This window comes from Tachypleus tridentatus, chromosome 10 (genome assembly GCF_004210375.1).
Source record: "Tachypleus tridentatus isolate NWPU-2018 chromosome 10, ASM421037v1, whole genome shotgun sequence".
NCBI classification, from domain to species: Eukaryota; Metazoa; Arthropoda; class Merostomata; order Xiphosura; family Limulidae; genus Tachypleus; species Tachypleus tridentatus.
Window position 1 is genome coordinate 64,285,667 of NC_134834.1, and position 18,792 is coordinate 64,304,458.

General features: G+C 34.2%; 1 protein-coding gene and 1 long non-coding RNA gene across 6 annotated transcripts in view; one reads left to right on the top strand and one right to left on the bottom strand.

The window, feature by feature from the left end:
• LOC143229455 (uncharacterized) overlaps positions 1–6,109 on the top strand; it is a 28,571-nt gene extending 22,462 nt beyond the window's left edge. Inside the window, exons 2-3 of the long non-coding RNA XR_013015879.1 lie at positions 4,834–4,889; positions 5,285–6,109. This is a non-coding gene — a long non-coding RNA (uncharacterized LOC143229455). The remainder of the gene's footprint in view (positions 1–4,833; positions 4,890–5,284) is intronic.
• LOC143229454 (zinc finger MIZ domain-containing protein 1-like) overlaps positions 1–18,792 on the bottom strand; it is a 177,362-nt gene that overhangs the window by 70,675 nt on the left and 87,895 nt on the right. For 4 of the 5 annotated variants that reach the window (XM_076461791.1, XM_076461789.1, XM_076461788.1 and 1 more), the window contains 2 exons: positions 14,748–14,878; positions 844–957 (listed from right to left, as the gene is read on the bottom strand). In XM_076461791.1, coding sequence (XP_076317906.1) covers positions 844–957; positions 14,748–14,819 — 186 coding nt within the window. In that variant the 5' untranslated portion in view covers positions 14,820–14,878. Of the gene's footprint in view, positions 1–843; positions 958–14,747; positions 14,879–16,679; positions 16,699–18,792 lie in introns of those variants that run through there. The other variant, XM_076461792.1, reaches the window with a different exon arrangement.

Consider the following 18,792-nt stretch of genomic DNA (forward strand, 5'->3'; position numbering starts at 1 on the left):
TACATAAAGCTGACGCTACATTTAATAGTGGCAGGCAATCTTTAATATATTCTAGTAATTATTTCAACAGGGATTTCTCTGGCATTAGACTTAGAAACTAAAGCCACAATTAGCCTCTTTGGACTAGACCTGATTGCGTGGTTTGTGACGCATGGGTGATGATGCACGCGATGCAGGCAAAGTGAAGGATACACTAATTTGTTGTCCTTCAAAGAATTACTTATGTTTTTTCTGTCTTCAAAACATGGGAAAAGATAAAACTAACGCACGTGTTCTCATGGAAACGTTAAATATGTTTATCAAATTGTTAAGGAATGTTTCATATTTTCTAGACTACGTTGCGTCTTCGGAGTTTCATGTGCACACTACAGAAAAAAAAAATGACGTGAAATGCAACAATATTTTGTGATTGTTAATATCGAAATCTAATTCCAGATGAATTGAAAGTGATATCTGATCCAGACAAGCAAGTTCGTAGACATATACGAAATATTTACACATTATTTCTTTTTTCTTCTTTTTTTTAATTGCGTACAAAGCTACACGAGGGCTATCTGTGCTAGCCGTCCCTAATTTAGCAGTGTAAGACTAGAGGGAAGGCAGCTAGTCATCACCACCCACTGCCAACTCTTGGGCTACTCTTTTACCAACATAACATTATAACGCCCCCACGGCTGAAAGGGCGAGCATGTTTGGCGCGACGGGGATGCGAACCCGCGACCCTCAGATTACGAGTCGCACGCCTTAACGCGCTCGGCCATGCCGGGCCGATAAGTGATTGTTATTCAGGCACAGAATACAAGTAACATTGTACTTTGAAAAGGTAAAAAATACCCTACATACCGTTAGGCAGTTAATAAGGTTCTGTTCAAAAACCTTCTGGAAAGCTCGTGAGTCGCTACACCACTCCAACAGCTCTCTCGCTGCACTCTGGAACCCACTTGGTGACCCTAATGCCTAGGTAAAAAAGAAGAAAAATATGCCGAGTTAAACATTTATAAAGGTTTACAAAAAAACGATGCTGAAAAGAAAAGGACATTAGCATGCTTCTTTAGTTTATATTGGTTTATAATTATTTCATACAAACGCCAATACCAAGCTACAAATAGCACCAGAATATAGTATAATGACTCCTTTTTTCTGCTTACGAGATACTACAGTTAGGGTGAATAACCCCAAAGTTTATTTGCTCATAATTAAGACATAGCTACACAACACTGGTTTCTGTACTCTGCTCACACAGGTGTCGAAACCCGGTTTCTGGCGCTAAAAACCTACAGATATACCGCTGACCCACTGGAGAAGAAGAAAATACAGTAATTTTGGGTGTATTTTATTTACAGCAATATCCACAATTCATTTTTTTTTAATAGAAAGTGTGATTTGGGAGCATCTAGAGATGCAATTAGCAATTGTGATATCTTCATTTTGTGGTGACGAGAAAACTTGATTGTCCCTGTCTGGTTAATAAATCCAATACCTTCGAGATATTTCTCTCAACATGATATATCTATTTAAAAATAAACTACGTTGTATATTAAACAGATGATTCATTTCATTACCTCACAGTTTGTTAGCTTGTTTTTGGAATTTCGCGAAGTACTCGTAGGTTATCTGTGCTATCTGTCTGTTTGTTTTGGAATTTCGCGCAAAGCTACATGAAGATTATGTGCGCTAGCCGTCCCTAATTTAGCAGAGTAAGACTTGAGGGAAGGCAGCTACTAATCACCACCTAACGCCAACTCTTGGGCTACTATTTTACTAACGAATAGTGGGATTGACCGTCACTTATAATGCCCCTACGGATGAAAGGGCGAGTATGTTTGGTACGACAGGGATTCGAACCCGCGACCCTAATATTATGAGTTGAACGCCTTAACCCACCTCGCCTTGCCGGGCCACGAGCAATTTGTCCCTAATTTAGGAGTGATAGACAAAAGGGAAAACACCTAATCAACACTACCCACCAAAAACTCTTGGGCTACTTTTTTACCAACGAAAAGTGAGATTGTCCAAACATATAATACTCCCTAGACTGAAAGGACAAGCATGTTCGGTGACAACATTCGAAATTGCGACCCGCTGATTGAAAGTCAGCGAGTCTTAATAATCAAGCCATGCCAGGCCTACATAGTTAATGTATTTCTTATGAGTGTTGTAAAATGTTGGTGTATAGATAATTATGACTGCATACTTTTCTGTACGGTCCAACGTGAGCTTCCGAAACATTCCTTGATTATGATCAAACTTATGTACATTTATACCCTCTGATAAGTTTTAACAGTGTTAAAATGTATGTACATGAGTTTCTTTTAACTAAACACTGTCAGTGTTTTCCACATAGGTGAAATCAGGAGTAATGTATTCTGCTAAAAAAAGAAACCAATAAAATTCTAACCTAGAATTGTTGAACTCGCTTGTTTTTACATGGTTCGTGGTACTATTTCTGCAATTGTTTCTAACGCTTGGTCTTTTTCGTGCTAATTTTTGCCCAAAATAAGAACGTCTTGAGTATCATGAACAGATTTTCCAACAGCTTTTTGGAAGATCGTTGCTGCAAACGAAATTTCAAATCTGGTGTGGTGCTCAGTGTGTAGAAAAGATAATTATATATCTAGTCAATTATTTGATTTTTTTTCATTTTTATTTAATCTTTACATAGTCATACTTAAGGAAACAAATAGTTTAAAGGTTTCCTCAATTTTTTTTCTTCCACGTGCTTTGGCTTGTCAACTTTATTGCAATGTATAGAAAAAAAACCCATAATATGCTTTTGCAGTTGGCTGTATATTTTCGCCAGTGTATCATTTCTTCTTGTAACTTTTCAAGTTAGAAATACCACGATAATGTTAGGATAATGTCTCTCAAGTTTTCTCTTATTTCACTTGAAGATAAGTCAGTTTTTCCACATATGTTCAATTCTTTCAGTAACTACACCTTAATTCTGAAACTGTCTTACATCTGTACATTTTGAAGAAGAGAACGGCTTTATTTAAAGTTGTACGTTTTCATTCGACTCTCAGTTTTCTTGACCCATGAAGATGTCACTTCAGTTATGGATATTTAATGCTGCGTGCAGCACAGAAGTATTCATAATTTGATTCACTACATTTCCAGTATCACTTTACATTATGTTTCTCCTTGTTCAAGCATAATCTTCCATGTTACTTTAACCCTTCCTGAAGGCCAGGCATGGTCAAGCGTGTTAAGGCATGCGACTCGTAATCTGAGGGTCGCGGGTTCGCATCACGGTCGCGCCAAACATGCTCGCCCTTTCAGCCGTGGGGGCGTTATAATGTGACGGTCAATCCCACTATTTGTTGGTAAAAGAATAGCCCAAGAGTTGGCGGTGAATGGTGATGACTAGCTAGCTGCCTTCTCTCTAATCTCACTGCTAAATTAGGGACGGCTAGCACAGATAGCCCTCATGTAGCTTTACGCGAAATTCAAAACAGTTTGATATTCCTTTTAATTTCGATATGTAAAAACATCCAAATTTTTGTATTATTCCGAAAGAAGTTTAAAATATATTTAGCGTAGAAGAGAAAATAATAATAATAAATGACTTCACACTATAACCTCATTATGTTCGCTCATATGCATATTTCAAATCACTAAACTCTATTCTTTGAAATAAAATATGATCAGTGGTGCCAAGTACAGTTTTCTTATGTACAACAGTACGTCTACACGTCATGTTAGTGTTGTATGTATATCAATATTCTAGCTGTAGTTCTGCAGAACCCCCTAAAATGTTCTTTATAAGAATAAGTAAAACCAAAATTATGACTAATGAATATTTTTTCTTGCTTTTGAAGGACATATGTCATTTGGTGTTGTTGTCTACAGAGTGCACGTTTTGTTGACTTCACGACAATTCTTTATGAGACATCAGGTTAGTGTTTACTGACTGAAAGACAATAAACTACTGTTTAATCATTTGAATGTTTAAAACAGGTGACCCTTTCAGGCAACTTTAGGCCCCCTTTCGAGTAAATAAAAAACTTTGAAATACACTGGTAGCAGAGGTAAGTTTATTTGTTCTGTGTTGCCTATCCCCAATGGCAAGGCCGCATGTCTGTTAACTTACAACGCTAGAAACCGGGTTTCGATACCCATGGTGGGGAAAACATAAATAACCCATTGTTTAGTTTTGTGCTTAACAAGCAAACAGCAATTGTGTCCTCATTTCCTAGTTTTGACCAAACAAAATTTCATATACTTCATCCCCCATGTAAAATATGGTGATTTTTACTTATACATTTTGAATGATGAAAATTTTCCAAACCACCTTCATTTAACCAGAAAAATAAATAATAATTTAATACTTATGTAACATGAATTATCAGGAACTCAGAAGGGTGAATAATGAAAAAAAGTAAGGTAAATAATGATTTGTTAAATATTTATAAAATACATTAATATTTTTTATCAAATACATTCGTTCTTTGAGCATACAGTTTTCTCCTAAAGTCGTGAAACATTATATCTCCTCAAAAGAAATGCTTGTGGCTTCAGGTGTTAAATTTTCTCTCAGTCTGTACAGAATTACCAACATCTTGAAATTTATTTTGAGTATTCTCAGTAGACACTGGAAATAATTCACAAGAGACATTATATTGGTACGCACCTCACGTTGAATACAAATTTACTCTACAACATTGACGAGCCTATAAACTGCCACCTCGTGATCAGAATTTATTTGTTATGGTCTCGTTTATTTCTTCTAAACCTATCCCAATAGCCTCTCTCGTTTGCTACTTTCAGTTCGAGTTTTCAATTCTCATAGATGTAAGCAATTTAATTTACGATATGATCTTTGACATTTAACAGAAGAGGCAACTTTACAGTTGACGAACAAAAGCAAACGTGAAGGAATGAACGGATAGGTGAGTTAAACTTAAAAAATATATTTATATTTATTTTAAAGTTTTTCATTAAACAATTAATAGAATAGTAAATTTATATTGTCTGTTTCTTCATCACGAACTTCATGTGTAATGAAAAAGTTAAATATATGAAAAAATATATATACAAGTATATACTATTAGTTATTTGGATGTTATAATACAGAGGTCGCTAAAAGCTCATCATGGCTTCCCACAGTATCTTTCACTATACTTCTTTAAATTCAGTATATGAAAGTTGTATTTTTAATAAAAATGTTTACACAATATTCTTTTAAGAATAACGAAGACATATTGTGAATTATATTCAGACGTTATAAATAACTGTCATTATTTAAGATACCCTAAACATATTGTTAAGGAAATATTTCTTTTAGATACAGCTCTATGACATTTTCCATAAACCCCAGAAACATTCTCGGCTTTGGAAGTACAAGTTGCTGCGTGTACTGCGTCACTTAGCAACTATAGGTGTACACAGTATCAAGATGGATCAGGACCAAATCGCACCATGCCACGATGCTGTGAGAAGCAATAGGAACAATGAATTTTTCATGTCGTGATAAATAATGTGATATGTTGGGGGTCGCTATATTATATTGATTTGTACGAAGAACACAATTAGTTATTCCATTTAGTTTTTCTTAGCTTGGAATAAAATAAAATAAAATAAATAAATACCCTCCTGCACTCGAGTTTCTCAGAAGTGGAAGTGAATGTTATTAAACGCTAACATTTGAATTCAAGGTTGCATATTTAAAAAACAAAACTCTGTAATTGTTTTCCTTTTGCACATTGTATAGAATTACTTGAACTTTACTTTTCAATCCGCTTAACTTTGGCCCACTAATTATTGAGTGGATGTGTGTGCTTGTAACAAGGTATGTTACAAACGCTTTTCAGTACGTATTGTAGACATGCTGTTATTAACTTTTATAGAAAATCCCGTAAAGTGTAGTTACAATTGTCACGATCGAGAAAGCAATTTCAAATATGTCACTTCACATAACAAGTCTGTACTGGATACGAGTTCCGGGAAAGGTTCAATGTACATACTCCATGGGAAAAGTACGTTTTTCGTTTTTCGAATATCACTTTTCAAGACCACTCGTCAACCCGTCAGTAAAACAATATATTATCCTTTTATTAACACCCCATATGTATGAATAAGAAGGGAATAAATTCCAAAATCATAATGAAAACGAGCGTAAAACTCGGTTTTATCTTCTGTTTTGTTTTTGTCTCTCTCTCTTAATTAACAAACACTCCTGCGTTATAATAAACCCGAGGGAAATTAAATATATTCAGTGCTAAAATCATTACCTGAAATGCCTTCCAAATGATTCGTATACACCAACCAGTTAAAAGGCCAAAAAGCGATATGTTACACGACTAGCCTGAACAAAATATATTTCTCTTTTTTTTGCCTATCAAAACAAAACTATTGGAAAATTCAAGATATATAATTTAAAAAAAGAAAGGAAGAAATACACTAAATGCTCATAAAGAGCAAAAACAAATAAAAAATTAAAAACGACAAACTTCGTTTCACCGAAACGTTTAACAGTTCTTTGACTATTTTTTTATCTTCTGAAAACTTTGCTAATAAATCTGAAAGCACATAAAGGCTCCATTTCCTCCCCAGTTTCTCCAGAACAGCTTCAGAATGTCAGTATCTGATTTATAATTTGACAAAATTTTATGTCAATGTTCTGCTTTTCTTGATATACACGTAGTGTGGTCGATAATTCAAATTTATTATTCTTATAAAAACAATAAACATAAGATATAATTATCTCAAGTTTTAAAATTACATGTCTAAATATTCTAACGAAAATTTTATACAAGCTTTATTGTAAAGTTGTGTGTTAAGTACAACTTTGAATACTTACATATTATTTAATAACACAGCAACCCATCTTTATTTTATTACATTGCAGAAAATATTCTATGTGCAATCAAGTATTGTATATTTTTATGTCAAGATAATTAAAGTGAATCCTGTAACGTTATCTAAGTATTAAAGTAAAAGGTTAGAAGAATTCATTTTTGAAACTGATTACAGGAGTAGTAAGTAACAGACCAACATAAAAATAAACAGAACATCCACAAATATATATTAATTTAATTTCTTTAGTAATCATCACAGTGGTTTAATGTCACGATTGGTATTACTATTGGTTCCTAACTTTTTTCGCATAAAGGAAAAACAAATACCAGGTTAGCTATAATAGTTAAATATATTAAGAAACTGCCAACCACGATTACACTGTTAACAATATACAGCGTGATTTGTGTTAAAAAGAGATATTCACGATATAGGGGCAGTAAAGAAGAAACTGGAGACCATAAGATAAATGTTAACAAAATAGATGAACGAGAACAGCTGTAAAAGCTAATGTTTGATTTTATGTAACATTTGTGGGCATATAAAAGTTTGCTTAAATACTGCTTTTTGATTTTTTTTCACAAAAATTATAATATATATATAAACCCGAAATTTTGTAGCCACGTAATAACAAGTTATGTTCTGTTGATGTGTAAAATTCAGTTTCCAACGTACCATAAATCATTTGTATCATTTTCAAAAAAATCGTTATATAATTTAAGACAGTATATAGAACTGGAGAAACAATATGAGTGATCAGTGTACAGAATCAGTGGAAGAGTACAGAACCAGAACAACCAGATATGTAATGAGTGTAAAGGACCAATAAGTCAGTATTGAATTAGAAAAACAATACATATAATCAGTTTACAGAACCAGTGAGACAATATGAAACAAGGGCAATAGTATGTATATCAGTGTACAAAGTCAGAGATACAATCTATAGAAGTTCATATTTGACTGTCTACAAAGAGCACGTAACTAACAAACACTGAGGAAAACAAAGCAAAGAAACGATGACGTAAATCAAAGCTTCAGCTTACAAGGGCAAGTTTATGGTAGTATCGACCCGAAATCCAATCAATAAACTGATCTTCCTCACGTGGTTCGTGTTCTGTCTTCCGTCACAAAGTTGTAACCAAGCCGCTGACGCCCTTTAGGTAACGTCTGATTCAGCTAGCTACTAATTACCAAAACGACAAGAAATTGTCCGGGTGAGGCGGGAATCGTCAACTTCGATTAGCGGAACCGCCGTTACAACACTCGCTCTTTCATTCAATAAAAATAATTGCATTTGAAACCATAGTACGCATATATACGTTTCTAAATAATTTTAACATTCTACGATTAACTCTAAGTCACTATTATAATCATTTACGACTGACTTTGTGCATGTGGTATTCTATACTCGAGTGTGACTAATGTTAATATATTTACCTTCACATATGATATCATCGAATGCATTTTTTACGTAATTAATAACTGTTTCCTACCTTGTTATACATTAGCGTTTTTATGTCATATCAAGCCCAGTTGTGGGTGTTTGATTTCACTAATTATATAAGTTTCTCTTTTAAATTAGCTTTGACCAAACTTTCTACATCTTTTCATTTGACGATTATTCGGGTCATTTGATTTCATAAGATTTGCGTTTATTATTATATCTTCTCAAAGTATCATAAGTTTAAGAAAAATAAAATGTTAATCTTAGTTAGCACAGAATAGGCTATGTGTGCTGAAACCAGCACAAATAATAACACCCAAACATATCATTGTAGGCCCTCGCTCGAGCTTATCGCCTAGCCATCGAGAGGTTGGGAGGATTTATAAATGATATAACTTTTCTCTGTGGGTGTTTTCATTTTAGAAGTAAAAGGGACTGTAATATTTAATTATGTACAAAGGTAACTCAAAGTTAATTTTGGGTTTCAAAGTTAGTCCCCGTATCAAAATTACATAAATCAAAGAAAATTCAAAATTTAGCTATCAAATCAGAGTGGGGCACTCTTTTTGAAGTTATGTTCGGAATTTTTTTATCTATTTTTCCAGACGAAAGAATAGACAACGTGTCTTTGGTGTCATATAGAATTTTGTGGGCGATGTGCCTCGAAAGCAGAAGGGACAATAGAAATAAAAAAATATTTTCCCTATCTGATAAAAAGTGAATCTAATGTAATATGTGTCTAAAACAAATCCAGGTTTAATTTTTAAAATGCTGTTCTAGTGATTTAAAAATGTTTAACCGTAAACTACACCCTTGTGCGAATTAATTGAAACAAGACGGAAAATTACGATTTTTTCAATTTTTTGCGTTTTATTTCTGAGAATCCAAAAATTACTCACAAATTAATACATGATATGACCGCCTTTATTTTTCAGAAGATCATTAATCCGCTTTGGCATCGAATCAATGAGTTGACTGCAATCTTTACTAAGTTTTGGATCGCGGTACCACACCTCAAATATGGTCTCAATTAGCTTATCTTTCGTAGTAGAGTCTTTTCCCGGAAGTCTTTCTTTACAAATCGCCCAATAGGATTTCAATAGGATTTAAGTCCGGAGAGTTTCCAGGCCAATCCAGCACCTTTATTTGCGTTGTAGTCATAAAATTCTTCACAAGTTTCGATGTGTGGCACGGAGCCAGATTTTGCTGAAAAATGCCAGATCAATCTTCAAGGGATGTTTTACGAACTCATTGATGTAAGATTCTCAAAGTTTCTCACCTGGAGATCTGCGAACATGCAGACTTCTTTGACCCCGTACGAAAAAATGAGTCTCGTCACTGAATAACACCTTCCTCCATTGTTCTTGCGTCCAGTTCTTGTATTTCAGACCCCATTGATACCGTTTTTCTTCATTGAGTTGGTAAGAAGTTGTTTTTTGACTGGTCCCCTTGCCCTTCTAACGCGATTTCGAATGACGTAATATTCCTCAAAATTTCGTCATATATTCCAAAAATAGATCGACCATACTGCAAAACACAGCTAATGACACCGTCTGTGTGAAAAAGTGACTATTAAAGAAAATCAGTGGATCCAGCGAGCCTACACCGGCCGCCATGCTGAAAATATTGTAAAATGACCATTTCTTTCAATTAATTTGCACAAGGGTGTATTTCAGTTGTTTTGTTTCACATATTAAATATAACTTACTTGAAGAAATGAAAGGCAATTTCTGTCTTTCTAACGCCAGTTAGATCTCTGTAAAGTCAGTTTTTGATAGTAATGACCTAACATAGATGGTGTCGTTTACACTATACTCTCTCTTCTTCATTGAAATCTACTTAAGATATAAAATGCTGTTTATTTATAGGTCACGTTTGTTTACTTTTATGGCCATGCGGAAATGCAAACGACAGGTGATATTGATGAACGACAACTGTTATAGATGAAAACATAATTATATTTCATTCTTAATGTATTTATTAGTAGCATCACTCCAGTTGTTTGTTTTTGTTGGTTTTTTTAAATTAAGCACAAAGCTACACAATGGGCTATCTATGCTCTGCCCACCACGAGTATCGAAACCCGGATTTTAGCATTGTAAGTCCCCAGACATACCGCTGAGCCACTGGGGGGCTCACTCCAGTCTCAACCAAGCATGCGTCTTACAAAAAAGACGCATAAATACCTTTTTACGTATTTCGTCTCACCTCTGCCCCTCGGGAAAACAAAAACACAAATACAAAAAGACTGACATAAAACTTTTTGTGAGAAAAGAGGAAAATGCGTTGAAAAATTCCTAGGTGTTTGGAAAGTATCGTTTCTGTGTTATAATTTAATTCTCTACCTATTAACCTTAATACTTAAATCGCCACGTCTTATTTTACGTTCTATTTTCTTACTTCAAATTTAAAGCTCGCAAGAATAATTTTGGTAGAGTTGGAGATGCTAAGATAAATTACCGCTTGTTTTCATTCACTGTCAGACTTTATTTGTTGGATTAAAGATAATAATAATAATTAATGTAATTACCAATCCACCCACATGATCCAATATGCTACCATGTTAGTCTTAAGTTGATATATATTGTCTCAACATATATGACTTACGTTTCGAATAAGGATCTTCGTTAAAACAGATCACACAGAATAGGAAAACATCATTTAATATTCGACCTTCACATGTTTACAACTGTTAGACTTAAAACAATCTATTTAAACTTTCTTTCTTCCTACGCACTTTTTCTTAACCAGTATATCTATGACATTAACGACTCTTTTAAGGTTTTCTTATATTTTTTCATCAATTTTTTTTTAATTTACGAAACACTAGTCCCGGTTTTTATTTTGAAAAACTTTAATTTGATTTCTTCTCCGACTATGTACATACACTACGTTACCTCGTATCACCAGATGGTAGGGTTCGAATGGAAGTTGTTAAAGCTCCATTAAATCATACTGAAGCGACAGACGCTCGGTAATGGTTTCCTTTATTAGCTCCGCCGCTCATCAGAGCTGAGACTATCTGCGTGTATAATCTAAACGTTTTGAAAAGGGATGATCCAGTCACACTGAAGAGTCAACTGAATCTTTTAAGATTTTGTTAACATCAGAGATACTTTACGACTTTGCACAGCAAAGTTCATACAAGGTACAAAGGAGCACACGTAGTTAGGAGCTTCCTTTTCTGTATAAGAAATTAAATTTCTTTTTTTCAGAAATCAAATAAAGTGCGTGATATATATACTCTCCTAGAGGCATTAGTTTATATTCTTAAAGAGAAGTTTTAAAAAAAAACAGTAGAAAGTGCACTCTCAGAAAATGTTAGATAATTATCCTGGGTGAAGTCGACGAGAGAAAGGTTTGTTAAAACCACATTTTGTGTGTGTCTGAAATGATAGCCCCCTAGCGAAAATAATTTATCTGTTAATATTTGTGGACAAATCAACTTAGATGTTTGTAAGAAAATATTATAAACGTTGTCACATTCTTAAATGGCAATCATAATATACGTTTCTTAATGTTGAATAAATTGGTTTTCTTGGATTAAAAAAAAGATATCTTTCGCTACTTTGTAAATATACTTTTTTACCATAGTTTCTGCTGCAAAAGTTAACCCTAACAGACTGAACGTTTTGCTGATATGCTTTTACGGACAAAAATAAATGTTAAGAATGCAAGAGAGTAACATTTTAATTTACAAAGAAATGTGGTAACTATTTTATAAAGATTAAACGCATATTGTTTCAGGTCTTTTGCTTTCTGAGTATCTCTCAAGGCTTGTCTAAGAATTGGATGGGAAAGTGATATGCAGGCATGCAAATTAACTTTTAATTATGAAAAAATGAGTGTTTATAATTTGTGCTTTTACAAAAATCAAAACAAAAAGAACATAATATTTTACAGAACGACTCATAACTTTAACTTGGCAAAAAAATGATTTTGAGCCTTCGAGTCAACAGCACGTAATCTCTGACGGAAACAAAAACATTTGTTTTGTTTTTTTACTTTAATCAAGTAGATGTCGCTGCATTCGGAACAAGTTTCTCGTGGAAGAATGCTTTCTTTAGCGGAATCATAGCATTGAAAAAAATCATATTACAGATCAAGCAGTTAAGCCCGAGCATGAACTGGTAATGGCACGTGTCACCTTTTTTGCAAGTCTCAGTGGCCAAGTAGCGTTCACTTAAGTCGCCTTCGTTGAATCCCTGCGGTAACACAATGAGGGATGTCGAGCTGTTCGCACTGCGGTCCTATTAATCTTAATAATGTTTGTTCTTCAGTTGCTAGGTTACCGGTGTAAACTGCGAGGGACGACACGCTGTTCGTTGGGAACTGAAGCTTGGAGTCGACGAGTGTTATACAATCCAATTTTGCCCAGTGAATAATGGAAATCGATACAATAGGCTAGTTCATTTAAACTGTGTTCGTTCTTGTTGCAAGTTAATGGACACCGCAATTCTTCGTGGTGATGAGCGGCAACAAATTACCACTAATGACAATACATAAACCTCGTCTTAAGTCGCTACCGGCTCTAGCAAAAACAGAGGCAAAACTCTTTAAACGTAGAATATTTATGTATAAAAAAAAACAGTAATAATTACAACTTAAATTCAGGCTGCGCTTCGTCGAATCTTTCCAAACTTATTTCAATTTATACCTCTTTATATATGATCGATGGGTAGTTTATGAAATGTGTTTTCATTATTCGGGAAACTTCAAACACATGCGACTAGTTGTTACATAACACGTATCTCTCCTTACCAACACAATGGAGACAATTTTAGCACTCCTTCTGAGGTAGCACAGTTAATCGTACGTTTTAGTGCAAAGCTACACAATAAGCCATCTGCACTCTGTCCGCCGCAGGGTGTCGAACCTCGAATTTTAACGTTGTAAGTTCGTAAACTTACCACTGACCCACAGGAACACAGGTTAAGTTGTCCCGAGGTGTGACTGTGTTAATTTTACAAACGTACAACGCTACAATGGGAATTCATTTCCCCGTGTTGGAAAAAGTGCAGATAGCTCATTGTGACTTTAAACAAACAAACAAGCCATTTGAAAATGAAATAATAAGTCTCAAATTATGAATAATTTGAATTAAATAAAGTGTTCTATATTTAGAAGTGACGACAAGGAAAGAAAGACATTTTAATTTGTAATGTATTAAATCATGTTGTTGTTGTTTTCGAAAACATATTAGTTTTTCTATATCAAATTCATTCCTGTGTTCTGGATATGAATAAATCATAATAATAGCATGATTTATATATTATACTAAACGACCTAGCTATAAAAATAACTATGATCTCAAATACAAACTAAAGAGCGGTAAAATAATAATTGCATCTGTCCTTATCGGAGAATCATCTACTAAACAAGACCAATACCAATTGTAAGGCTTACATTTAAGTGAGAGAGTTAAAATTACAACCAGGTGCAATGTTCAAGCCCATAATTATCGACGTCTAAAACAGTCATTTAGATTTTTAACCTTGGTATGGAAAATACCCACTCCTAACAAAACAGAATACAAGCATAACACACACATTAAATTACAGTTTTAGAACAATGTGGACTATATTTTATCAAGTCGCAGCATAAATGAATATGCTTGTGATATATTGATTGTACGAGCATGAATGTGTTCGTGATTGGGGCTGTTACAGTGCAACCTTCAGGACTTTCATGTTCAGTAGTTTTTCTTTAATACACACACATTTGCGACTGAATTGTATTAAATCATCTGCTGAATTCGTTTTGGTTAAAGGAATTCTAAGCCATGTTATTATTTTATAGACACAATAAAAAAAGGTACATGACGTTACAATCCATAAGTTTTTGATTTTTACACAATATCACTCAATCAACGTTGTAAATAAACATTTTTAGGACGTCACCCAGTCAACGTTCATTTTTAGGACGTCAGTCAACATTGTAAATAAACATTTTTAGGAGGTCACTCAGTCCATGTTGTAAATAAACATTTTTAGGACATCACCCAGTCAACGTTCATTTTTAGGACGTCAGTCAGCATTGTAAATAAACATTTTAAGGAAGTCACTCAGTCCATGTTGTAAATAAACATTTTTATATCACTCAGTCAACGTTGTAAATAAATATTTTTAGAACGTCACTCAGTCAATGTTGTAAATAAACATTTTTAAGAGGTCACTCACTCAACTTTATAAATAAACATTTTTAGGACGTCAGTCAACGTTGTAAATAAACCATTTTTAGAATGTCACCCAGTCAACATTGTAAATAAACATTTTTTTACGACGTCACTCAGTCAGCGTTGTAAATAAATTATTTTAGGATATTATTTAGCCACTTTCAATCATGACTGTTAGTACAAAATCTCGAAAGTTTAATTTAAAAGCGAAATACACATTTACTTTATTTTCTACCGTCTGCTGGTGCATTATTTGTTATCAATCAAATGTGGCCAGTTTTACAGCTTCAAGGTTTGATGCACTTATTCTAAACACTTTACAATCTGCTTTACCTCTTTAATACATTGGAGACGTTCATTGGTTTGTTGTATATGTCTTTCCATTGCCGTTGCCATAGCAGTCATGGCCAATTCCTACTGTCACTCTTCTACAGCACCCTCTGCTGGTAGACCATTCCAACACCCTGAAGTTTAGAAAATACATATAAATATTAAAACAAAGGCTAAGCACACTTCTCATACGACTTTTAATCTAAATGAAATACGTCGAGAATGAAAACTGTGAGCAGAATCGATATCAGCCCTTCCCGGAGGGGTGAGGTGACAAGATAAACAATTGGAGGAAGGGGTTGGATCTTACATCTTGAGTGCAACATGCTAATAGTGTTTAGAAAAAGAACAGCTTTAAAAGAAAGCACCTTTTGCCGGGTGTGGGGGTTACAAGGAAGGCTAAAGCACACAATGGGATTACTTCAGCCTCAGTAATGCCCTTCTTACTGCTACCCATGATTATGAGCATGATCCTGTTTACTAATTATTACGTCATACAGAGAAAATTTTAAAAATTCACATACAGATTTTACTAAAACCTGCGTTCGTTAATAGTGTTTTAAACATTTTAACATTCGTCGAATCTAAATTATAATAAATGTATCTTAAAGGAATACAATCATAATTAATGCAAAACCTGCAGTAATGTTCCAGTAACCAAGCAAGTTAATAAAATGTTTGATATGTAAAGCTTCTTTCCTCGCTATTTTCTGTGATATATTCACAAGTATAGAACTTTTAAAATATTTATTTCCTCATAAGATAATTATTCTACATCTACTCAGATAAAAAAGTCACCTTTGATATACTGATGAATAAATTAAACTCTTGTTAACGAAGAGGAATATTTTTTAACGCAAGCTCACACTTCGTTATGAATAAAACCTTTCCAAAAATTGAGGAATGTTTTATTAATGCAAGCCCTCATTTCTTTATCAATAAGTCTTACGAACTAAAAGAAGTATTCTGTTAACGCAAGATCGCAATCAGTTATCAATAAACCCTTACGAATGAAGAGAGACGTTTCTATTAACACAAACCTATACTTCATTATCAATAGTCTTACGAAGTAAGAGAAGTATTCTGTTAACGCAAGACCACATTTATTTATCAATAAACCCCTACGAATGAAAAGGACTGTTTTGTTATGCAAGTATGCATTTAGTAATTGTAATCAATAATATTATATATGACGACTGCTATAATTTATAGCTACTAATTCTAGCGTATATTTAGACCATCTGATTAGCAGTTCAGATCAATAAACAAATTAGGTGCTATTTCAATCACAATGGATCTGTAACACTGTATAAGCTTTACAAGTGGACCGTTTGTGTGGGTGTATGTATATATAGAAGGCGTATGTGTGTGTGTTTTCTTATTGCAAAGCCACAATGGGCTATCCACTGTGTCCACCGAGGGGAATCGAACCCTTAATTTTAGCATTGTAAATCCGTAGACTTACCGCTGTCCCAGTGGGGGACATATAGAAGGCAAAACACTGTGAAGGCATGAAACAGTGCATTTCTTAACATTGCAACAGTAGCTAAGCTATGAGAACGTAATAGTTTACTATTTTTATTCAGTTGTAGTAATAAAGTAAGCATGACAGTTTTCGCTGATATACAAATTTCTATGAAGTAAACCGAAATAAAGCAAGTGGACAAACATCATTTTAGTAAAAAGACATACAACAGCCTTATTACACCTTGCATTATAATACATTAAAAATGCTTTAAAGATTGCAAATCTGGCACAAGTTCATAACAAATAAATGTTACGTCCACCAAAACGTTTTGCCTTTACCATTTGGTTTACTCTGATTAGAAAGAAACCATTTTATTAACAACAATTTTATTCATATACATATCGACACACTTTAATTCGTATGACAAGTAGAAAACTTCAAAATCTGGTAATACATGCATTACTTACCAGTATTGCTAATGGAAGTGATAAGGTATGAAAAGAAAAGATAAATCCATCCCAAAAGGAGTTAATTTTAAACTCCAACGACTTCATATTAGAAAGCGTCATGAAATACATATGACGAAACAGTAACCATAGGTACCACACTAACAGATTTTGAGACTGTCACTCGTGAAGGGAGGGGGAGCGATGTCCTGACCTACTTTCAATTTGATGTGATCCATTCAGTGACATAAATACCAAGATAGCCAACCAGGTGTTAAACAGTTACGCAGATGTGCCAAGCAGATACGTACAAACCAACTGCACGCTGCGCTAGAATTTATTTCCTTCCATGTCAAAAATTATTTATCCAACCTTGTAGAAAAACGATTCGATCACATCTGAAGGTCGTGTTTGTAGATAAATTTATAATCCTAAGATATGAAAGCCGCTAAGCCAGTACGTTTGTGTATACCACTGATACTGTGTGCTTGTCAAGGGTTCACATTCCGAGTGAACGTGATAACGACCACACAAGATGGTGGCGACACAGAGAGTGGTGACAGTGAGGAATGAAGCGTGTTGCGATAATAAAGCAATCATAAGGCTCTTATTACGAGTTTGCTGATATCAATACATACAAGGCTATCTGTTGGTTTAAGCAGAAACAAAGAAATGAGATGATTTGATATCTGCAGATTTTTAAACGATTTTAAAGGCTTACTGAATTAATAAATGTTATTTTATGTATATAACATAGATAAAACTGGTGGATAACATTCCTAAAAACGAAATTTGTACAGATTTCTTGCTACTGTGATTAGTCTGCAAGTCATGAATACTGAGGAGTGAGAAACTCTTGCTCAAACAACATATTCTAGATTCCATTTGATGTATTCGCAGCTTACAGGTGGTTTTTCCAATTGCTTTATTATCATACATTTACTTCCTGGTTCATTACAAATGTCGAGCATCTGTTTTCAATAACTGGCGTAGTTAATGGAAATTATATTTTTGTTAGACGCGACATTTTCAGTCCAATAGTAACAATATGTTTTGATGTTGGGTAGACGCTGTGCCTAAAAATGCCAAAATAAAATCACTTACCTTAATGCAAATAATTGTTTATTTGTAGTTAAGTACAAAGGTACTCAAAGAGCTATCTGCAGTCTGCTCACTACGGGTATCTAAAGCCAGTTTCTAGGGTTGTAAGCCCACAGACACGCCGCTTTCTCAATAGGAGGCCAAAAGCAAAGAAAGTTAATTACATTATACTAAACAATAAACTCGCTTTATTGGCCGATATAGCATTTTCATATCATTATTTAAAAAAAAAAAGAATTTCAAAACTTAATATATATAGTGATGAAGACTAGCATAGTTATCTATATATGGACGAACTTTACTGAAAAAACGAATAGAAAGACTATAACTATAACTCATGTGCTGTTATTAAATATTTTTTCTTACATGAAGCATACTTATCAAAGTATGTGAGTGTCTAAATGACTGTAGGTTTGGGTGTGGCCTCGTGGTTAGCATGCCGGACTACAGATCCCGATAGGTCCCCTTTCACGTCCCGTCACCACAAAATTCGCTCAGTACTTTTGAGCCGCGGGTGTGCTGTTAAAGTAAAGATCAAACCCATTATTCATCCCGACAGTTAAAGCCCAATAATCGACAGAGGGAGCTGTTAATTAGCTGCTTTTATTCTTTCTATAAATGCAAAATTAGAGACGTCTATGTGTAGACAGTCTGGATTTGAGCGAAAATTATGAAACAAACCGAATGGATGCTTAATCAGTTCTCACAAGGGTTTTATTGCGATCAATGGTCTGATGTTAACGTATTTAACAACGTATTATATCAATCACTTCTTAGGGTTCTACCTAAACATGCTTTCCACACAGCGTAAAACGTATCCAGTGAAAAGACCCTGTGATTACATGTAGCTATTTCTTTGCAGTTTCGAGGTTTAGAAATGTGATAACGTAAATAGACTGTTGACACCGAAACTGTTTCTGTGCATTAATATGTGGTTTTGAAAATGTTTGTATAAGCTTAATATGGAGAACTGAAGTTATAACCTCCCGGTGGTACAGCGGTTAATCTATGGATTTACAACGCTAAAAGCAGG